This window comes from Mesoplodon mirus (assembly GCF_964341445.2).
Source record: "Mesoplodon mirus genome assembly, chromosome: 12".
Lineage (NCBI taxonomy): Eukaryota > Metazoa > Chordata > Mammalia > Artiodactyla > Ziphiidae > Mesoplodon > Mesoplodon mirus.
In genome coordinates, this window is record NC_138988.1 from 98,296,424 (window position 1) to 98,320,579 (window position 24,156).

The 24,156-nt window shown below is 44.8% G+C and overlaps 1 protein-coding gene across 2 annotated transcripts in view; it reads left to right on the forward strand.

Annotated features, from left to right (window-relative positions):
• The window catches only part of NEDD9 (neural precursor cell expressed, developmentally down-regulated 9), a 297,774-nt gene that overhangs the window by 259,836 nt on the left and 13,782 nt on the right, over window positions 1–24,156 (forward strand). For both annotated transcript variants that reach the window (XM_082638858.1, XM_082638857.1), the window contains one exon: window positions 10,266–10,712. In XM_082638858.1, the coding sequence (XP_082494984.1) occupies window positions 10,266–10,712 (447 nt within the window). The remainder of the gene's footprint in view (window positions 1–10,265; window positions 10,713–24,156) is intronic.

Consider the following 24,156-nt stretch of genomic DNA (forward strand, 5'->3'; position numbering starts at 1 on the left):
CTTTCCCCGGAGGAATTTTTTTTTTGAGGGGGAGGAGTACAGTTCTTAAGACAGAACTTCATGAGCTCATAATAGTGCAGTAATCATAACTGTGCCTTGATTTTACAGAGACCCTTTCTTCTGAAGATATCAGAGTGTTTTGCACGTATAGTTTCATGACTCCTCGTGATTATTATAAAGAACATGTTCATTATCCCCATTTTGCAAATGGGGAAACAGAGGCATAAAAGGCAGTGCTTTCATTGTCATTAGTCTTACAAGATGAGGACCAAGATTAGACTCTATTAATTTAACAGTGTCATGTGCATCCCTCTCTCCGGGGTTTCTCCACCCCAGCACTACTGACATTTAGGACTGGATAATTCTTGGTAGTGGAGACTGTCCCTTGCATTGCAGGATGTTTAGCAGCGTCCCTGGCCTCTACCCACTAGATGCCAGTAACACACACACACACAGTGTGACAACCAAAAATGTCTCTGAGCTCCCCTAGTGAAGAATCACTGGCATAATCTCCCCTACTTCCTTCTGCTTAAAAAGAATTACCTTCCTGGTTTTATGTAATAGAAACACAAAAATGCAATCATAAACTGCTTGCCATAATTTTATCATGACCGAGGTTGGGCTTAATGTTAACAGTTCCTAACCAAAAGGAAGCTTCCTCTTCTATGCTTAGCGCAAATTTGTTCAAGTGAATACCACAAAGTACTAAGAAGCCTAGGGTCTCACTAGGTCACGTGTAAACCATCAGACCATCGCGAAGGCAACCTGAATTCTCTGAAGTCTTCCTTTGGCTTTATTTTCCTAATAGTCCGCCTATTATATATAAAATATATAAATATATAAAATAGCTTTCTTCAGGGCCCAGTTCTAAATGCATGTTCCATTAATAATGGGCCTTGAAGAAAACTCTTTTATGCTCATAAACTGCTGTAGCATATGTACATGTAGGAGCTTGTCTATATCCACAGACACTAAACAATTTCCTCAGTTTCATTTTGAGGTTTTCTCCTCCTCCATTTGCTTCTGCCATCTTTCCTCTCTTCTAGCTGAGAAGCTGCAGCTTCTAAAAATTCTTTCTTGGGACTTCTCTGGTGGTACAGTGGATAGGACTCCATGCTCCCAATGCAGGGGGCCCGGGTTCGATCCCTGGTCAGGGAACTAGATCCCACATGCCTGCCACAACTAAGAGTGCGCATGCTGCAACTAAGGAGCCTGCCTGCTGCAACTAAGACCCGGTGCAACCAAATAAATAAATAAATATTAAAAATTCTTTCTTGAGGCAACTCTGCAGCTGCAGGGCTGACAGTATACGATTGTACACACCCTCTCGGCCAAGTGTGCGAATCCATTTTTTTTTTTTTTTTTTTGCGATACGCAGACCTCTCACTGCTGTGGCCTCTCCCTTTGCGGAGCACAGGCTCCGGACGTGCAGGCTCAGCGGCCATGGCTCACGGGCCCAGCCGCTCCGCGGCATGTGGGATCCTCCCGGACCGGGGCACGAACGCGTGTCCCCTGCATCGGCAGGCGGACTCTCAACCACTGCACCACCAGGGAAGCCCGCGAATCCATTTTTTAAAACTCTTTGAGGACCTCACAAGTTAAGTAGGATAATAGCAATCAGGCACCAAACCTAGTTCGGGGGTCATCTGAACGAGTTCCAGTGAGGGGTAATGTCCAAGTTACATCGGTTGGGTTCTGCCAGGGAGGCAGATGAGGGTTGCTGGTATGTGTACATATGGGCACTCATGGGTTTAGATATAACTTCATACCTTGGGGGTTGCATACCTTGATGTAGGAAGATAAGGTATATGGGAATGTAAAAATAGGAAGATCTTTCCCTTCTTTCAGATACTTTATTAGATGTTAGAGCTTGTGTGTTTTGACTATTGGGAAATAATACCGTTTTTGGAATATACTGTAATATCCGTGGCCTAGAGCCTCCTGCTTCTTTATAACTTGATTCTCCTTTCACTTCCCCGAGTGCCTGGATGTTGGAGGGATTTGTCTCGACAGGCAGACAGAAGTGATCCGATGCTAATACTGTAATGTAGGCTGAAATCCAGGTGGTGGTTTTACCATTAATAAACCTATCTTTTGGGTGAGTGGGTGTCAGGCCTTCATCATTATATGGCGCCTGTCAGATTTATCTAGGGACAGACCCTGAAAAGCGTTTGTGCCTGCCCCGTGTTTTTGATCTTTTGCCAATACGCTGTGCTTAAATCTATCAAAACCAGGCAACCTGGGACAAATGCTTATAAATTCTGAGGCTTAATAGCAGCATTACTAAATTCTAAGATGGAGAAGGTTCTCAGGAAGCATACCCTAGTCCAGTGGAAAACAATCCTAGATTAAGAAGGGAACCAGGGCTTCCCTGGTGGCGCAGTGGTTGAGAGCCCGCCTGCCGATGCAGGGGACACGGGTTCGTGCCCCGGTCCGGGAAGATCCCACATGCCGCGGAGCGGCTGGGCCTGTGAGCCATGGCCGCTGGGCCTGTGAGTCCGGAGCCTGTGCTCCGCAACGGGAGAGGCCACAATGGTGAGAGGCCCGCGTACCGCAAAAAAAAAAAAAAAAAAAAAAAAGAAGGGAACCAGATGCTAGTTCTGGCTCTGCTGCTGATATAATAAGAGACCCTCTGGGCAGTAGAACAAGAAGACTGGGCGAGAGTGATCTCTGGGATCCCTTCATAGTCTAATATTCTAGCCTAGTCGGTCTGGTCAAGCCATGGGTGACTTCTGTTTCTAAGTACCCACAGAAACCTAGGTGTTCACCCACCTTCTTTCAGACCCTCAGGAGTTACTCAAGAAAACCCCAAAGACCACAGAAGAGTGGAGAATTGAGTTCTTAAAGACATATGTATTATTTATGATCAACAGAGTTGTGAGGAAAAGCTAATTTATTTTTCTCACATGTTAGCAATCAAAGCCATCCTCCACAAATGGCCAAGAAGTAATAGTAGTTGGCTGTGAAGTCACACATACATGTGTACACGCACACAAAGAGGATGCTATGGCTAGTGTTCACAAAGCTGGACCATCTTAGAGGATGTGAGGACTTGGGGCAAAGTAAGTGACGTGAATACTTAGAGAGTCCAAGATACTCATGTAAGCTTTGTCACTACCATAGGGGTTTAGAAGCACTTTCCAGAAAATGAAAATCATTGGCTGAAATGTGGTCCAGGTGCTAAAGGGCTCTTTGGTGGCATGTGTTGGACACACCTCCCCAGGGGTCAGGAAGTATGACTAGGAACCTCACAGGATGTCACACTGCCTTTCTGTGGCTAGTGCAGATCACATAATGAAAAGTGTGTCAGGTTGCAACGGACAAATATTGCTGAGAAAAAACTTGGATGTGCTCTGCATCATATCTTCTAACTCCTAAACCTAAAAACCTAGTGTCTACTACTTAACAGTCTCCAGAGGATTCAACTCTTAAAAAAATTCAACATTCCAGATATCCAGTGTAAACCAAGTATTCCAAGAATCAAAATCCAGACACTTGTAGATATCCATGTTTTCTGACTATGGCTGTGTCCTTCTCTGGGGAAATCCCGCATCCCCCTGTATCCTAAAGATGAGGGTAGGAGGAAGCCAAAGGGGTTGGATGGCCCTCAGACTGAAGCTGATTTTTTTTTAATTGAAGTAGAGTTGATTTGCAATATTGTGTTAGTTTCAGATGTACAGCAAAGTGATTTGGTCATACATATATATATATGTATATATCTATATTCTTTTTTTCAATTCTTTTCCATTATAGTTTATTACAAGACACTATATTCAAAATCTTGTAATAAACTATAATGGAAAAGACCTAAGCTGATTTTTATCGGCAGACAAACATAAAAACACAGGATCCTTTCTTTCTCTTCTCCAGTGTGTCCTGAGACTGACCTTGCTGATGCTCATCCCTCAGTCACTTCCTTTGGGACCGATTTTCTTGACAATGGCCATTTCCTTCTTTACTGTGTGTGTGTGCGTGTGTGTCCCTGCCAGAGTCCAGGGCTAAAGTTTGGGGGGTTGGGTACAGGAAAGCCACATTGTTGAGAATGTGGCAGCCCTGAGGCTTGGCAGGAGCTCCTGCATGATAAATATAGAATGAAGTACAATAATAAGAGGAAGCTGGGCCATTGATGATGCTATCAGTCCGGGGGGGAGGGGTGGTGACACACCAGGCATTGTGTCTCATTTTTCTTCAAACAGCAGCATGAATGGTCATGGAAATTATGTCACACACCTCTCTCTATTTGGAATAGCAGATAGTTTCCCTGGCAATAGGAGTAATAAGCTTTCTTGACATTTTGATAGTAGTGGGGGAAAAAAAGGGCAGGGAAGAGCAGGGTGGTGTGGAAATGATCATGTGACCTGGAGCTCTCTTTACTTGCTGTAATACTGCACAGCATTTTCTTCCCAGTCCTTGGGCCTGGGAACCAGGAACCGCAGAACCCGAACGTTCTGGCAAAGCATGAATGGTGCTCGGTCATCTACCGCCAGATGTAGGTTGCTACACTAAAGGGAGAAAAGGCTCTTACAGAGACCATTGTATTTAATCAGACAGGGATGGCTGGCTCCTCTTGGCCTTCCTGTTTGCTCAGTGGTTGTGGCACTAGATTCAGGCTCCCGATCTACGTCATCATCCTGTTTTAACAGGGAGGGACGGGCTCTTTCCTGCTCGCCGTCTCCCACGTTCTCTGGCCGTGAGACTTAGGTGACTTGGATGTGCCATTGATCTTTCTGGTTCTGTTAGTTCATCTTCCCATGTCCATTTGAAAATTTCAACCGAATATCTTGCTGACATCTCTAGAAAACCATTTCACCCTCTCTGTAGAGAACCAGGAAATCAGGGTCCAGAATCCATTTCAATTTAGCAAACACTTAACGAGTGTGTATTTTGTTTCACACACTGGTTCTGAAAATGCCAAAGAAAGAACAGCTTCCCTGAACTTAAGGAGTTCCCAGTCTTGAATGGGACGGTACAAGTCGTACTCTAAGAAATACTATCACAGAGAACTAGGAAGGAAAACAATGAGATAGATTTTGGGAAGAGAACTCTTCTGGTGATGTGGAAGATGAGTTTGGAGGTGGGAAGAGGTTGAACGCGGGAAAATCAGTTGGGTAGCAATGGTCATACCTTCCCCCCTCCCCGCCCCACCCCCCAAAAAGTTGCTGAGGACCTGAGCGAGGAGTGGCAGTGAGGAAGAAAAGCCAGGTCCCAGCTGACCGAGGTTCAGGTTGTGAAGTGACTCAGCAGACCTCTGAGGCGGCCTTGGGCGGCCTTATGCGTGCTGTTAACTGAGAGAGATCAGGAGAAAGGGATTTTGCACTTGTTGAGTGAGAAGTGAAGATACTCATTGGACAACTGGAAATTGGGACTGGAGAGCAGAGGAGATAGCGAGGCTGGAGCTGTGGATCTGAGTGTTACCTGTGTGTTTAGATGCCATCGGCATGGATGAGATGTCCTGTAGAGAGCAAACTCATCGAGACGTGAGATCCCTTTGGAACATGATTGCTAAAGGGACGGGAAAAGAAATTAGTCTGTGAAGGAGGAGAAAGATGAGTGGTCATGAGAACAAGGGAAGAGGGAGGACCGGGGACGTGGAATCATGGAAGCCAAGGACAGTTTCTTCTCAAAGATCGGGGTGGGGTCAATGCTAGAGGCTGCTACAATTAGGATCCCTCAAATAGGATTTGCCACTCTAAATGCGGATTTCCCATCCTAATTAGAACCACAGCTTTTGTAGCACATGCCTCTGACTTTATTCAGTACCGTCCTAATTCTGGAGCTGGAGACAAGGGGCCCGTGTTCTTAGCTCTGTGACCTTCTAGCCAGCTGACTTGGCAAATCATTAACTTCTTGGGCCTCATTTTTTCATTTGTAAAGTGAACGAGTTGAACTGTAATTGTTTGAAGGGCCTCTGGCTTTCAAGTTCTGTGACCCAACTGTTTTGGTGCTTTGCCAAGCTCTAGCTGCATTTCTAACTGCCAGCCTCCGGAGGCTAACCATCCAGCTGGATATAGGATTACATAGCTCTCTTATCTTGCCTTGATGTGTTTCTGGGTTGACCTTTCCTGCCCTGGAGATAAATATCCCAGGGAGGGTGGGAGAAGGAGTAGGTCTTGAATAGACCAACTGCCTCTCCTGGGTTTTTGTAAGATATTCAGATAATCACCTTCTGACTTTGTGGCCTTAAGGAATCACATCTCTGCCCTGGAGGAAAGGGTCCCTCCACCTTGTCCTAGCCCTAGAAATTAACTCTTGATCTGCCTGTGCACTTCTGAACGAGAGGGTTTGTGTTCTGGCTGAAGTTAACTTTGCTGTTATCTCCTTACGGAACTCTTGCCTCAATGCACCAAGTATTTTCAAAAGCCAAGCTCTTTATCCGTGTTAGTCCGTACTTTCTGATGGATTGTACGCTTCTGGAATCTAATGAGATGTATCCATAATTTGTCCAGTAATGATAATAATAATATAATATTAATAATGTTATAATGATATAATACTAATAATATTGTGATAATATTAATATAATAATATATCATTATATTAATATAATTAATTATATAATAATTCGATTAGTATTATATATTATATTAATTGCTTAATTATATTAATATAATATATAGTAATATTATTAATTATATTAGTAATATATTATTATTATTATTTTGTCTCAGAATGTCTCTTGAGTGCAACCAATAGTTTCATTATTGTTGTTTATAGGCAAATACTCAACCAGAGGTTGCAGTGACCAGAACTCATTATTAATTCAGAGAAGTACTGCTTCAAGATACAGTTCTCCTGAAGTGTAATTACGAGCAAGAGAAATATCAGATGTGTATAAAAATATAGATAATAACAACATTAGAATAGAACCAACCTTTGATTGAGAACTGTGGAGGTAATCTGCTAGGAAGCTTAAGATCAAAGCGCCATCAGCACATTAAATAAATAGTCATATCTTCCCGAGTCTTCCGCGATGTTAAAGTACTTGACTTGAATTAACTCACTGAATCCTCACTGCAAACCCATGGCATAGGTATGTTATCCTCATTCTCATTTTACAAATGAGGAAGTTAAGGTGCCAAGGGGAGAAGTAACCTGCCCAAGTCACACAGCCAGGACCCCAAACCCCAGGAACTGATTTATTCCATAGACATGACAAAAAGAATTGTCACCTTCAGAGCTTTACTGTAAAATGGAACAGAGCCCAGTTAGGAGGACATTGTGTAGTAGAGCTAAGGTGGCTTAGAGTCCTGGAAAGAGAACTGAGCCAAGAGACCACAGTTCTCTTCCCATCTCTGACTCCACTGGTGTGGCCTTGGGCAGATGATAAACCGCCCCCCACCCCAGCTCTGTTTCCTCATCTGTAAAACAGGGAGGTCAGGTCCAGGTGTTCTCTGAAGGTCTCAGGAGCCGTAACCTCCTGTGTGGGAGAGTGGCTGGCTGTAGACACTGGCTCCCTGTAGCTGGCACAGCTATTAAATAACTTATTCCCATTCACCCGAGGCTGAGAATAACTCTCAGCATGTGAGGTGTCAAGCTGGCACCGGGTGCTTCCACTAGCAGCCATGCCAAGCTCTCTGAATCCCAATCTCTGGGAGTGGGGGGGAGGACAGCTAGTCAGAAATCACCTTGTGATCATCTTGTGCATCCACAAGAGGCTCTCCAGGTTTTCCTGGAGAAGCAGCTCTGCAGGCCTGTCTAGAAACAGTGTGCTGCTTAGCTGGTGGTGGGAAGGTCACTGGAACAGGAGACAAAGAACATCCAGAACAGCCTTCGTACAGGGATTTCTATCTGCCTCGAGTCGGGCATGGTCTGGGGCTCTAGTTCACTGCTTGATGGAGCTCTGTGGACGTGACCCAACTCCGAATGCCTGGAGTTCATGTATGCTGCTGAGGTCTGTGGTCCTTCACCTTCTACTGTTTTCTGTTTCTTTTCTTTCCCTTCTTGGTAGCCAATATAATCGCACAGCTCTCCACCCTCGGCTCCCATAGGACTGGTCCCACCCCTATCACTTATGATTTCACCACAGGGCCTCCTAGCCAGCCATTCCCAGTTGTTGAATGGGCCCCAGAGAAAGGGGTGGAGACCAGAGCCGTCAGCTCACCTCCCGCTCTATCATCACAGTACAACTTGGGTGCAGTAATTTCCTTCTGATCATTTAGGTACAAAGGACCAGCATCTTGTCTTCTTCAACTCAATGACTTTTCTTTCAATAACGGGACACCCAAACGATGGAAGAAGAGAAACAAGAGATTTTAGGATTAGGACACATCCTTAAATGGTTCCTCAAACCAGGATACAGTGCTGTATGGTTTTATCTTTCAGTATGTGGACTTTTACTTGTTAGAAGGAACACAAAGCTTCCTAGAATATAGATACTAAGTAAAACGTTCACCTGGAACACAAAGCCCTCAGTATCCCTTTAGCTTCCCTTACTGCTCACCCGTCCACATCATAGACTTCCTGGATCAGAAAACTGTCAAGAACAAGGACCGCAGCCTTGTTCTTTTTTTTTTTTTTTTTTTTTTTTTTTTTGCGGTACACGGGCCTCTCACTGTTGTGGCCTCTCCCGCTGCCGAGCACAGGCTCCGGACGCGCAGGCTCAGCGGCCATGGCTCACAGGCCCAGCCGCTCAGCGGCATGTGGGATCTTCCTGGACCGGGGCACGAACCCACGTCCCCCGCATCGGCAGGCGGACTCTCAACCACTGCACCACCAGGGAAGCCCTGCAACCTTATTCTTAAAGAGCATCACCAGGCTTCCTGGGCACTGAGCTCTAGGGCTTTGTCTCCTTTCCTCACTGACTAAGAGGACTGAGGTTAACAGTGAAATTAGGAGCCCCCCAGCTGCGGACTAGGGGCAGACCCTCCCATGGCACAGCGCCTCCACAGCAGAGAACCAGCCCACGGTGCAAGACCCGCGGTTACGGGCCGGAGTACAGGGGGAGATGATTAACGGATGTCAGTGATAAAGGAATGAAAAGCACGAAGCTGAAAGATCGAATCCACATTTTTAGAGAAGAAAACAGGGGGCAGAAGTCCAAACAACAACAGCCCCAAGTGCCACGAATGTGTAGTCACAACACACTCCGACCAATCAGCGGTCTTTTCCCCACAAGTGGTCATCATCACAGTGACACCTAGTGCGTCCCAACTTTCTAGCGAAGCACTAGAGAGATCGCTTTGAGTTTTCTGACGGCTTGCTATGAATTTACAACATTCCCCGACTCCTCTGTGTGCTGGGAAGGAGCAGGCATGGGGTGATGGCTGCCATCGTGCTGCGAAACGTGACTGATGCCAAGAAATGAAATCTTTGGAGCCTTTGAAAGGCTTCCAAGAATGTCAGCATGTACTGCCTGCCCGCTCTCTGCTGAATGCCTACTTTGGCTGTCTGCTTAGTACTGAAAGTGCCAGACAGGCCTTCACACAAAGAGAGAAAGTGTTTGGGGCCCATGAAAGGGGAAAGCAGAGCCTTCCCGATGTGAATGGTTAGATTCAAGAAGTAGGAAATAAAGTGGCAGGGTGAGGAGGGGCCCTCAGGAAAGGTAGGAATAAAAGACCAAAGAGGAAGAGATGGTATCTATCTACCTACGTGGGGTAACTTCTTTGTAGCTCCCCATGATCAAATCTGGAGATGTAGGCTCACCATCACACTACACTCCATGCTGGCTTAGCATGGAAAGATCGCTTGCTTGTGGATTCTCCACGTATCCAAGGACCTCTTGATCAACTGAGAATAAGAATTTTTAAGCCCTGCCAAGTCAGAGATCAGTGTACCTCTGTTTCCATTTTAACACTGAATATCAATGCCATTTGTGCTGCTTGTTATTGGGGATTTTCTTTGACTCATTTTACCTCCAATATATTAACAAAATAAGAGATGTTTGTTGTAGTACATCTGAATATCTTGGAATATTTTATTCCTTTGACTGGGTTTAAGAAAGGAAGAGAAATGTTTTGTAGAATGAACCGTTCTCTAACCCTTAGCCATGCTACTCATAACTCCCTGGGCACAGCATGTACTGCTGGAAGAAAGCACTCTGGCATTCTGAGCTTTTCCAAGGAGGCGGTCTGATGTCATTGGTGGCAGACACAGTATGTATGGATCTGTCTTCTGTCTGCACCATCTGTTTTTCTCCTTACAGCCTATTGTTCAGATTCTTCTCTTCTCTCCAGGAAGTGTGCCTCTCCATAAGAGCATGGGCTTTAGGTGTTAAAGGGACTGAGCTGCTCTTCTAATATGGGTTCCCTCTGTTCTTTCCTTCCTAGAATCTTATGGCAAGGGCCTTATACGACAACGTCCCAGAGTGTGCTGAGGAGCTGGCCTTTCGCAAGGGAGACATCCTGACTGTCATAGAGCAGAACACAGGAGGACTGGAAGGATGGTGGCTCTGCTCTTTACACGGTCGGCAAGGCATTGTCCCGGGCAACCGGGTGAAGCTTCTGATTGGCCCCGTGCAGGAGACCTCCTCCAGTCAGGACCCGCCTACTTCTGGACTGATGCACCAGCCCTTTGGCCAACAGAAGCTCTATCAAATGCCAACCCCCCAGGGCGCCCCTCGAGACACCATCTACCAAGTGCCACCTTCCTACCAAAATCAGGGAATTTACCAAGTACCCACTGGCCATGGTACCCAGGAACAAGATGTGTATCAAGTCCCACCATCAGTGCAGAGAGGCATTGCAGGGGCTAATGGTCCCCACTTAAGTAAAAAGGTGAGTGAACGACAGACTGGATTTTTGTTCTTAATTTTTTCCACTGTGCTCAAAGTGTGTGTGTGTGTGTGTGTGTGTGTTCACACTCCTAAAATAAGAACTTGAAGCTTCCAAGAAGTACATCAAAGTAGTAAGTATATCTTCCAAGAAGTAAGAATATCTAAATGCCCTCACTTGGGTATTATTTTTCCATTCATTGGTCAGCAAAACCTTCTTGAACGGCCACCCTGTGCCAGGTACTGTTGATCCATCGCCATTATGAGTTCCTGAGCCATGCCAGGTCGAGGTGCATCATCAAGTGTCTCTCTCCAAATTTCTGATAGACCTGCTTCTAGACCTGGACTCTGCACTCAGTTTCCAGTCTTTTCTCTTTCTCCCTTGAGTGGTACAAGGCACCACATTTTGCCCAAGCACAAGCACCACATTTTGCCAACCAACTTGTTCTGGAGAGTTGTCAGCTTCAAGGTTGACTCATTTAAAACACATAGACTAGTGAATTTAGAAAAGAGCCATCCTCTTGTCTTTCGAGTCATTCCTATAATAATACCTGAGGTGGTGGGTGAAAATAGTGGGGCTAGAGTATTTAGGAAGGCATCATGTTTAAAAAAAAAAAAAGGAAGGCCCTCTTCAGCACTCTATATAATTCCAAATGCCGTAACAATTTGAGATAAGTAGAAAATCGATTTAATTTCAAGCATCTAGTATATTTTCAATGCTTGTGATACAGTGATGAATTCGAGAGTGAATCTAGCCTCCATGATACTTACGCTGTAGTAAGGAGACATAAGCAGACACTGAATGTCAGGTGGGGAATTGTGCTGTGAAGAAAATAATACCAGTGAACTTGTGGAGGGTAATAGCCAACACAAAGGTGATGCTCCTGGGAGCCTTGCAGGGGAAGGCTTTTCTCTTCAGTTTGCTGGCAAATTCCAAGGGCCTACAATGGGTCCAGTGAGGTTTGGTATTAAGAAGGGACTAATTTAACAGAATAAGAAAAGATCCCTGAATCACAAGAGGAAAGTTGCATTGCAGTTGGACGCCAGAAAGAACTGTTGATGCTTAGAACATGACGTATACATGTGCCCTGCCTTGCGAAAACCTAATGCAGTGTTTGAATTTACAATCCCAAGTAGATTATAGACTATCTATTTACATGATCATGGAATCCTCTGTTGGAAAAAATAAAGGAGGGGCTGATTTACTGTTGGACTCCTTAAATAACAAAGCCACGAATGTATTTTCAAATCAAATTTTATACAAAACGTGTGTTTTACAAAACACTGCTCAGGAGCACAGGTGTTACATAAGCTGAGTGTATAAACATTAGGAGGAATTCCTCAAGAAGTTAACAGTTTTCCGACTTGTATTGCCTGGGACAGTGATCCCTGTCTGGGGGTCATAGACTGCGCCCGTGACCTTTCAAAGTCCTTCTTACCCCAGGGATTTTAGATTCAAAAGGAGAGTCAAACCAGGCCTCTATCTCCAGAGGGAAAAAGAACAGTTGAAAGGTGTGACTATAAATAAATAACCTCTTATTCTTAGCCCTGGTTGTGTGCATCTTAAAAATAGCCCTCCCTCATCAGAGCTGGTGTGAGGCAGACAGGGGGGCCAGCACCGGAAATGCTTGGCTGAAAGGTGGTGGGGTCTGAGCTTTCATCACAGTTTATTTTGGCAGGAAGGTGACATGTTTTTCTTTTTAGAGTCTACCTTTTTAGTTCCAAGTCTGAAAAGTCTACAACTTCGGTCTTCTTCCCAGGTCATTTGCTGTAACTGTACTTCAGGTTCGTTCCTGGACCCTTGATCCATTTAGAGGGGAGAGAGTTTGACACTCCTTTCCTTGGATGGAGGTTGGAGTGCCGGGGTTACCATCGGGCACTTGAACTCAGTGTTTTTGTTTTTGTTTTTAATTCTGAAATCAGTGGAAGGTTTTACGTTTAGCAAGAGGTAGGTGGTTCCTGTAGGGGGAAGCCAGCTTCCGGAAAGGCGCTCTGCCAGCCCTTCCAGGGGATGCCACAGACCTTGGGGAGGCTTGACCAGAGCTCAGGGGTGGGCAGTGCCCCGAGTGCTGCGCTTCGAGCAGTCGGGGTCTGAGGAGGTAACGTGGTGAGGCGGGAGGGGATGGTCCTGGCTCTTCTCTGCCAAACACCGTGTTCTCTAGGACACCTGACCTCACCCTGAGTCACCTTAGCGCCACTGGTTCTCAGGCTGCAGCCTCCATCCTGTCCACTGGACCATTGGCTCACACCCCATGGGAGTGGGTGCGCCCTCTTCTTTCCTTTCCTCTCCCTCTCTTCCTTCCTTCCTTCTTTTCTCTCTCTCCCCCACCCCCTTTTTTTGCTTTCTTTCTCTCTCCCCCTTTCTTTCTTCCCTCCTTCCTTCCTTCCTTCCTTCCTTTGTAGTGGAGAAGGCTTGGCTGCTAACAGGTGATTTTAACCTTCTGAGTAAAAACAGCTGCTTTCAAAACTTCCATCAACATCTCCCTCGGGGACGTTTCTGACTCAAGACCTGCTCAATGGGTGAGAATCACACTCATGACGTAAGCCAAGGCTCCAAGAGTTAATCTCAGTACAGGGGGGATCCGGCAGGGTTTGTTTTGAGTTCTCATTGTAGTCATTTTGCTGACTTACTAAATAGCCCCATACCCGTTTTCCTCTTTTAATTTCCCATCTGTAAAATGATGGTGAACCCAGAACTGGACATTCCTGGTAGCTTACGTCATAGTCCTTAAAAGCTATTAAAGGAGAGAAAGAGAGAACCATTACTAAAGTGTGGTTCTAAAATTTTAGGGAACATAAGAATCACCCAGAGAGCTAGAGAAGATGAGTTGAGATGCAGATTCCCAGGCCTCCCCCAGATTCTAGCCCTAGGCCTGGGAATCTGCATTTTAGTAAGCTCCTGGGATAGTTCTGGGGGAGGTGGTCCAGGACTGCACTTTGAGAAGCATTGTTACAGGGCCATGAAGGGGGTTGGATATGTTCCAGTCTATGATTCGGGACTTTCCACAGTTAAAGATTCCCTTGATGTTGCTACAGACTGTGGGCTTCAGAAGTTTTATCCACCACAGTTTTTTCTACTGATGAATCACATAGGAAAAAAAAAGACAGTGAATTCTGCCTTGTATCACTCCTACTTTGCTGTCTGGGAAACTCCAGCCCCCACCCACCTTCTTGCATCCCAACCACGTAAAATGAGATTCATCACTTATTAAATCAGTGATTACAGAGAGAAAGAAAATCATATAATCTCCACCCTTTCCTGAAAGAAGAAGACAGCATGAGGATTGTGAAAAGCGCCTGGGCTGTGGGGTGAGGTCAACTCCTGGTTCTGTTTCTTTGGTAGCTGTTAATCCCTTGGCAAGTTACTGAACTTCTTTAGACTTCAGTTTCCTCATCTGTCAAATGGGAAGAATCATAACTATCTCCTAGGGTTGCTGTGAGAATTCAATGAAACACTGTATAGAAAGGACCTGGCACAGAGTTTCGCAAAGCAGGGGCTTAAAATAATTAGTGCCCCTTGCTTTGATTTTCTTTCCTTTCTCAGAGTTTATTTTGAACTGATCAGCCCTGTTTGTGTTTCATACTCTGCACTGAATATGCAACTACTTTATTGCTAACATATATGCTGTTCTCTTTGAGTGTGTAGCTCTCTCTTTGGTTCTCCAGAAATTTTGTACAGGGTGGAAAGAACTCTCAAAGTTATCTGGAAACCATATACACTGACACCTTGACTTAATTTCATTGGTCTTTTTCACTCTGGGTTTTGTGTGCAGGGCCGTTTTATCCATTAGGCATTGTGGGCAGACTGCCAGAGGTCTACGAGAACGTTGGAGCACTGAATAAAAAGTCTTGGCTCCGAACTATGAAACACAAAAACTGCAAAATAGAAATGAATAAACATTTAGACAAACATGCAGGAAACAACACAATGTCAACCTCATTAATTGTTACATTTAGATGTCATAACTATTTCATTACATGTGAAAACAATTTGTAGTTTAGACTTTTCTCTCTTTGCAAAGACTTCTAAATATGCCTGTGATTGCCAAGAGTTCACAGGCATTTCTAAATTAAATGAGTTACTCATAGTGCAATAATTTGAAAAGCTGAATTATATTTTCAAGAAGTGTCCTCGATTTTTTAAAGGCAAAATTGTAGTTAATATGGGACTGTGGTTTGGAGAGGGCGATTTAGACCCAAACTTCAAAAGCAGAAGGTCTACAAAGGTCTAAAAGAGCTTAATTTCTCTACTTCAAAGATCAAAACCTGCCACCTGACTTCATCCATTTTGTGCCTGATCTTCACAGGGAATTATGTGTGTTTCTCTGATTATTCTTTGGACATGTCGCTTTTATTCTAACTGGTGGAATGAGATTTGCTTTGCATCCTTCTGAAGATCAGTTTAGGGCTAAATTATGAATTCCATTAAGGCAGGCAGAGGCCATGGCTGTCTCTTTACTGCTGTAGGCCAAGCTCATAGTAAACCATCAGCACACAGATAACAGCCAATGAGTAAATTGAATGCACAGGAGGAAGTGAGAAACGAAGCATTTAATTTGAGTTGACCTTTAAATAAGCTGAAAAGTGGTTCTGATCTTATCACCCTTTCACCATCACACACGAGTCAAATCCCATGTCCAGCTCATTAGTCTGTTATGACATATGTCAGATTTTACATGGTCATTTTCCCCCAGAAGGGTCTTGGAGAGTGTCACCATCTGTTTTCTGAAATGTTAACTCTCTGTTCACAACAAATGAGCATCCAAAGCATGATGTCACATTCAACTTTTCTGAGGGCCTAACTTTTATGCATTTTGCCAAATTTAGACAACGAGATTAGTTAACACGTCTATAGTCATCTAAAAAGGAGAACCACACTTTTCCCACTGAGGAACAGTGCTTCCTTTACCTATGCTATTATGTATCTACTGCCTTTCCTCATCTGTGCTACCTGTGAACTCCTATTCATACTTTAAAACCCATTTCAATGTTCATCTCCTCTGTGAAGCTTTCTCTGCACCCCAACAGTTTCTCCTGCCTCTGTGGTCCCAAAATATGTTGTAATTTCACTTAATCTCAAGGGAACACACAGGCTTATTAAAACTTTAATGGCCCACATTTATAGTGTGTATGATGGACTGGGCAAGTACTGCTTTGGGGGTGGCACTCAGTAAACTCAAGTAAGATTTATCTAAACCCCATGACATCATCTTTAAAGACCATTTCCTACCTTCCAAGGTGAGACATAGCCAAATATTGGCAGGAAATGATTCAAAGATTTTAACCAGGTCTTCCAGGCCCATTCCTTGAAAGGTAATATAAGAACCATAAATAGTTTATGCTACCATGTTTGTGCCTTCTTAGACACTGAGTCATCATAAATTACACACACATGTGGGCACACACACACCCAAAGCCATTGGTTAGGGAACTGAGGACTTCCCTTATTGGGATGTGAAGCATTGTGAAATCTGGTTGCCCAGGACAACACTCACACAAGCAAACCAACTGCTGTATATTAGCAGTATGAGTTGTCTACCAACAAGTAAAAATAGATTAGGAGGAAATGAAAGCTCCCAGAGAAGATAAAGTCTGACTGCACCTCACATTCCTTTGTTCCCTTCCTACACACACACACACACACACACACACACAAAATCATACACACCCTCAAAAATACTGGGGAGAATCAGAGTTTGACAGAGCAGAGGGTACCTCCAGTTTCTTCGCTTATAAACTCAATAAAATATGACCCTGTTCCAGAATTATGCATTCCTATATAAAGATAATCCTGATTTAAATGAATTTTTTTCCTCTATACCATGGCTCTTTAGTGTATGCCGAGAAGTGATTGTTCACCTAAAATCTCCACCCTCAAGAGTCGAGATAAAATTTAAATCTTACACAAAATTCGAGGTCCTTGAACATTTCAAGGGCTCTATGACCTCACCTTAAAAAGGAAAAGTATCTCTTCCCAGTTAAGTCACCCACGCCAGTGGAATGAGCAAACCGTAACACCTCCTTAGAAATGAACAAAGGTCTTTTTTGTTTGGTCAATGCCAAGGCCTTCAAACTTGGTGGCAATGGCTTATAAAGCTCATAGATAATGCATATTTCTAGGAACGATTTAGTAACTTCTTACAAAACTCACGATGAAGCGAACAGAGGTAATCTTCCTTCCTTCCTGAATGATTTCATGCTAAGTGACTGTGCTTATCAGAGAGACTAGGTCAGCATCATACATAGTATGTTGGCTGGCTCAGTAGATAATGCTCTATTTGTGAGGGAGAGAAAAGAATACAGAATTTTGGTGATTTGACAGTAAAACTGAGACTTACTGTTGGTTGAACACGTTTTTAAAAGCAGACTTGTCTGAGTCCCTTGTGCAAAATGCAGAGCTGGGCGCCTTCTTTTTTTTTAAATAAATTTATTTATTTATTTTTGGCTGCATTGGGTCTTCATCGATGCGCGGGCTTTCTCTAGTTGCGGCGAGCGGGGGCTGCTCTTCATTGCGGTGTGCAGGCTTCTCATTGCAGTGGCTTCTCTTGTTGCAGAGCACAGGCTTGAGGCATGTGGGCTTCAGTAGTTGTGGCATGTGGGCTCAGTAGTTGTGGCTCACGGGCTCTAGAGCGCAGGCTCAGTAGTTGTGGTGCACAGGCTTAGTTGCTCCGCGGCATGTGGGATCTTCCCGGACTAGGGATTGAACCCGTGTCCCCTGCATTGGCAGGCAGATTCTTAACCACTGCGCCACCAGGGAAGTCCCTGGGCGCCTTCTTAAATAGCTGTGCCGTGAGCCTCGTTGTCCAGGTCCCCATCCAGAGAGGCACCCTGCTCCTGTCTAAGGGGCGCAGGTGCGACTCACTCGGGACGTGTATGTCTCCCTTCAAAGCTGTGATTCCAGCAACGTGTGAAGAGCACCAAGGAGTCCCATCTTTAAAGGGACCCCACAGTAGATCAATTTTTGAAGCCAAAACAAATCCCTTAGCAAGGCCATAATCATATCTGATTTATCTGAATAATTTTTATAATACTTGCTTTTCTTAAAGCATGGTGTGCTTAAACCAGTTATTTCTCAGAATAGTTATGCGTTTTCACGTTTCAACATGTTATTAAGCTACTCACTTCTTTTAAGAATCATTTTAGATCAAAAGTGGGGTGACTCGCAGGGGCCTTTGAGCTTGGTTGCACGTTAGGTTCGTTACATGCATAATCTCACCTAATCCTCCCAATGGTCTCATTAGGTGTTCGTCACAGCCTCCACTTTACAGGGGAGGAATCTGAGGTCTGAGACGTGAACTTGCTGAGGGACGTACCTCTAGGAAGAGGCAGGATTGATATTTGAGCCCATGTCTGTCTGATTCTGAAGCTAATGACTTATACGTCCCAGCTAATGGTTGATGTTGTCAAGCACTAAAATAAGAGGGCATATTTAAACACTTCATGAGCAATTCCAGCTCACCAGAACCCTGTGTGCTAAAAAGCATCCTGTTGGTCAGAAAGAATGAAAGGCAATGCCAAAGGCTCCCACCTCAGATCCAGAGCGTAGCCTCCATGCTGAGCGAGTCTGAGTTAACGACCAAGGAGATGCCCGCCACCCGGCTGCAGTCACTTGCTCCAGGGCAGGCTGACCCTCAGAAGGCCTGAGCTGGTCATCAAGGTGCTGTAAAGACCGTGGTACCAATGTACCGCTACGTTGGCTTTCTCTGCCATTGGAAACACCGTCTTTTCAAACGACTTCACATGTCTCCAAGCGAATAACTTCATTTAACCAGATACAGTCAAATCTCCCAGCACTGGCTTGCTGGTGTGGAAGGGACACCCCCAAAACATAAAATACCCAGATTTCAAGTTTTGCTTCTCAAATAAGGAAGTGACTTTCTTTAGGAGTATTTATTTGTGAAGTTAGAGAAGTATTTATTTGTGAAGTTAATCTGTCTCACTGTGTAGCCTATAAACACTGTGTAGCCAACATGGCACTGGAAGGGGGGGCCCTGATGGGCTGCTGGACCCTGCTCACCAAGGTGCTCCTTCACACCCCTGTGGTCGTCGAGCTGAATAACCTCTGAACTTTAGTCCTCTCAACTGTGAAATGGAGAGTAGGGTTGGATTATCACCTAATGGTCTTGGCTAAAATTTTATGACCCAGACATCCTTATCTGATTCTTTCCCAGAGTCACTTGAAAAGTTTAGTAAAACGACTTGGCCTCAAGATTCTTAGGAAAGAAGAAAAGACACTCAGGCGTTGATGTAAATTTCAGTTGACCCCTATGTTTTGGCATATCCTTCTTTTACCTTCCTTTAGGATCCTGTCCACCTTTCTATCTGGAAATCGCAGTCTCCTTTAGAGGATAGAACCATGTCTTAGAGAGCAAGGAGCAGGCAGGAGCACAGGAGAGGGGGATCGGGGGCACTGAGCGGGGGGCCGCAGAGTTTGCAGACTTGGTCCCGTACATGAGGACCCTTCCAGGGAGCGCCCCGTTAAGAACTCTCCTCCCTGCTTTGTTACCAAGAGCTAAGACAGTGTGTCATCCTGGAGCTCGTTTTCTGCCCATTTTCCTCGGTTTCACCCTCTCGGCTTGGGTGAGACCCTCGATGGGACTGATGCCTCTTGAAGCAACAGCCCTGCCGCAGCCTTGGCTCAGCGCCATTCAGAGCTGGCACCAGGTTCTGCCATGTGAGCTGTTTGCTCCATCCTCCATCATGCCGTGCCTCCCAGTTAAGTCACAGCGTCTTTCCTGTCCCTGTTTAGGAGGAGACGATACCCATAGGCCTCTGGGTGCAGAAATTCTCATCCCTTCCCTCTTTCCATAATTGCATAATCGCATCCCTTTAGGGCTGTCTGTGGGCACCTCTCTAAAATCCAATTCAAAATCTAGATTTAGGGCTTCCCTGGTGGCACAGTGGTCAGGAGTCCGCCTGCCAACGCAGGGGACGCGGGTTCGTGCCCCGGTCCGGGAAGATCCCACGTGCCACGGAGCGACTGGGCCCGTGAGCCATGGCTGCTGAGCCTGCGCGTCTGGAGCCTGTGCTCCACAATGGGAGAGGCCACAGCAGTGAGAGGCCTGCGTACCGCAATAAATAAATAAATAAATAAATAAAAATCTAGATTTAGTGCTTAGTGGTTTGTTGAATTTATTTGGACAAAAAAAGAACCAAAATGCTCATGCCTCTTATAGTTTTCACTCAAAGAACATTTCGGTCCATGAGATATAAAAAAATGCCTGTGCTGTGCCCATCTCTGTCCCGAGCTGTATTCATCTTCATCCAGAGAAACACCTCAAACACTTGCAGAACCCAGAAGTCATTTCCCATCATGTTCTTTCATGTTTAAACGCTTCTAGCCGCTCTTTGGCGCTTGGTCACTCCAAAGCTAAATATTGCTTTAGCACTTGCTACACAAAGAGCTTCCTGAAAGCAGCAGGGGAGCCATGCTGGAGGCCTGACAATCGGGGCACTGTTTGTATGGAGTGGTTTGCCGCCCGAACGCTGTGTCAAAGGAAAGTGACCCAAGAGCGCCATTCCACCTCTGAGCTTTCAGTTGTGACTTTTTCCTCATTTGAAAAAAGAGCCTGGCCGTGATTTAGACGTGGCTAGCAAAAGGCTACCTTCTGGCATAAAATCAGACATCAAAATGTCTTTGAAGGAAAGTAAATCACCTCCCAGAATACAGGGGGAGAAATCTTGATGAGCACGAGAGAAGCAGTAGGAAGGGTTAACGGTGCACTGCACGGGGCCCATGAGGGTGTATTTTAAAGGCCGGACTCAGTTTTCATTATATTGTTGCTATAACAAGTAAATAGATGAGCTCACTGCTACACCCAAGTGGGGCAGAAAGAATTTATAGAGAATTAATAAATCCAGTCAGAGAAAAGCAACAAGTAATCTTGGATTTTAAACAGACAAACCTCGATAACTTTGCAGTTTCTGAAAATGGGATCCAAGTTCTAATGAGCAGCCACTGATAATTCTGATGTTTCTTTTCCTAGGGTTTTCTTTAAAGGGAAGGGGTCACACAGTTCATGGGCTTTAAGACAAAGAAGTTATTATAAGATCAGATAAATACTGTGGTGGCTGTGTTAATGCTTTTTAAGGGCGTTTAAGTGAAATAAGTCCTTTCCAACAGGCAGTTTTAGAAATCAAAATACTCTTGTTAATGTACAGGTCCCAGAGATAGTATAAATAAAACTGGGCGTCAAGGAATTAAAGAAAGACAGGAAGCGATGTAATTTTACTTTCCACATATGTCTAGAAAAATGCAAAAGATGGCTGCTAATCAGTGAGGCCTACTTTTGAATTCAGGTGATCTTAGGTGCTGTTAATGGTGAGGTTATAAATCCGTACTGTAATCATTATGGCCCAGTGGCACTTTTTAACTTCTCAACAGTTACCCATTACATTGCCTGAGCACCACCTGGGCTGCCCGGTTCTTGGCTAGGCCTTCGGGCAGAGCACCAGGAGCTGGTTACACACATTCCTGCTCTGCCGGCTCCATGGGTAAACTCCACTGGGCCATTATCAAGGCATTATCTAGATATGAGAAGCAAAGCACGGTGTAATTCACACCATTCCTAATGTTGCTTTGGATTGTAGAGACTTAGACACAATTACATCATGGGATACAGAAACTTAAAAGAGTGACAAAAGACTCCTCCCTAACCCCTCCAAGTGGGATTTCATGTTACTTTTTAAAATTTTGTTAAAATTATAAAAAATTCTATTTTTACGATTTTGAATTTTTTTTTTGATACGTACATACATCCAACGTAGAACTATGAAGAATAATAGTAATACACTAGAACAGGACCAATGCCGCCAAAGGAAGTTCCCTGTGCTTCTCCCCATCCCATCTTGGTCTCATCCACTCTACCCAATTCTTTCAGTCAAACAGGAGGATTTTTCTGCATCCTTTTTACTGTTTTGTTCTTCTTTCGGGTTGCTGATAGCATGGAAGGAGGGAAAGAGTAAAAACGGGCGAGCGTTGGAGGAGAGAAATGAGAGTTTGTGATAAGTATGTGAGCAGTAGGGCTGGTGCAAGGGAGCACGGAACATGGCGGGACCTGAGACCCTATTAATCGGCTTTCCCAGGGTCGGTGGGTGGGCAAGGAGGATCTGCCTTCATGAATGGTACAGCCTGCTCCCTTCCCACTTCCCCCAGCGCACCCCTGAATGGGCAGCATCTTGCTGAAGCTCTCCTAACCACAGGGCCTCTGTTTCTGCTATGCCCCATCCCAGGCTCCCACCAGCTCAGCTTTTTTAAAAATTTCATTTATTTATTTATTTATTTTTGGCTGTGTTGGGTCTTCGTTTCTGTGCGAGGGCTTTCTCTAGTTGTGGCAAGCGGGGGCCACTCTTCATCACTGTGCGCAGGCCTCTCACTGTCGCGGCCTCTCTTGTCGCGGAGCACAAGCTCCAGACGCGCAGGCTCAGTAGTTGTGGCTCACGGGCCTCGTTGCTCCGCGGCATGTGGGATCTTCCCAGACCGGGGCTCGAACCCGTGTCCGCTGCATTGGCAGGCAGACTCTCATCCACTGCGCCACCAGGGAAGCCCCCAGCTCAGCTTTAAGGAGGCAAACTGGATGCCCAAGGGAAGCAGCGCCCCCAGGTAGACTTGCTGAGACCTTGGTACACGTGATACCAGGTGAACAGAAGTTGTCTTTATAGAAAGTGTTTTGCTTCTAGACACTCCTCATGGGTGGGTGTGCGTCCTACTTCTTGGTGAGACCCTCTTGACAAACCCAGCATGTGCTCTTCCACTGAAGAGAAATGCAGAGGAGAAATTCCGTAAAGTCTCTTGGGTTTGGGACTTTGCTGTCTTTCTCTTGGATAAATATCTTTATCTCTCAGAGTATAAAGCACGTTTTCTCCTGGGGTTTTCCACTGGTGTGTCTTGCGCTGTTATGGTGATAACTGTGACAATGGCAACGCTGATATGACCAGAGTAAAATAGTGACCCAAGTAAATACACTGATGATCACCAAGGGCAAAGGTCTCTTGTCATGTACCACTTTAATTTGAAATTCCCATTGCCTCGTAGACCTCACTGGGAACACGGTATACATTTGTGAAGATTAGTTTCTTTTTCCGTGACTTAAATCTAGGAATGATTAAATTTTGTATTCTCCTACGGTTTAATCATGAAACATTTTGAAAGCAAACAGCCTTGAGATCTGTGATCACCAACACAGAAACATCCTCATCCTATTTGGAAGGAAGCAGGAATTGGCTGTTTTGTTCTTGTTTCTGTTGCCTTGTCTCCTGAATTCCTAGTTATCTTTGATTGTGTGTTGGACATTTGTGGTTTTTAAACAATATTTGTAGAAATAATACAAGGCCTGTAAAGCTGTTCAGAGAGAGTAAAAATCCAGAGAGGATTTTACTTCCTCTGCCAGCCTCACAGGCACACGTAAATCTAATTTCAGGCTTTGAGGTGTTCTTGCCAAGCCTGAGGACTTAAAGCCTAGCTTCAGCCTGTACAAGGGTAGGTTCACTTCCAGCTACTCCTTACTTTTGCATGCGGCCCTTAGGGTCCCAACCCAAACTGCGGGTTGGTTATCAGGGTCCCTACCTTGGTGAGCCCTAGAGTCCAATGTTTCCCTTCCCCCATAGAAGCTGAAAAAACACAATGTAGCCCCTCAGACCTGTTTTAGATCAGCAAATGCCCCCAGAGAAAAAGCAGCCTCAAAATTTGGGCTTCCCTCTATGAATTCCTTCTCCACTTTTCAGTTTTGACCTGGTAATTCTTTACTATCTTTTAACTTTTGGTGTTATCAAGAAGATTTTTCATATATTCTCATCACTTTTTTAAAGCTGTCTTCATTAGGGTGATTGATCTCAATTACCTAGTCCACAGTTTAAGCCCAAAAGTAAAATATGCTTAACCTAGGTAACAATTATGATAAAAATAGCTGAGGCTTACGGGTTTTGCTTTGCCAGGTACTTTATGTACTTGATCTCATTTAATACTCCTAATAGCCTCTAAGTATTATTACTTCTGTTTTACTAATGAGGAAACAGGCCAGGACATACCTTGGTCATGTTGTCACAGCTACTAAGGGTAGAGCAAGGATCTAGATCCAGCTCTGCCTGGGTCCAGCTTACGTTCTCAAGCACTCCCCTCGTCAGACCTAATCCTTACAATGAGCCAAAGACCCAGTGTGGCCTTGGCCTTTGGTAGAAGACTTCATGCAACACGGGCCTGTCACATATTTTCAGAACTAGAGAAAGCATGACTCCTGTTCCTTTCTGCTGTATTTTTTTTCTGATGTTAAGGTAAAAAGCAGAGTTAGTTTTCATTTCTTTTTGTAAAACTCCCCCATATGTTTCTGGCTTGTGGCTGAGAAGAACGCAGGTGTTTGGGTCACATGCAAGCTCTAGATTGGGGAAAAGGAAACCATCTAGTGGCCCTTCTTTGCCGCCATCCAACCGTGGTTTGCACCAGATAGTGGTGC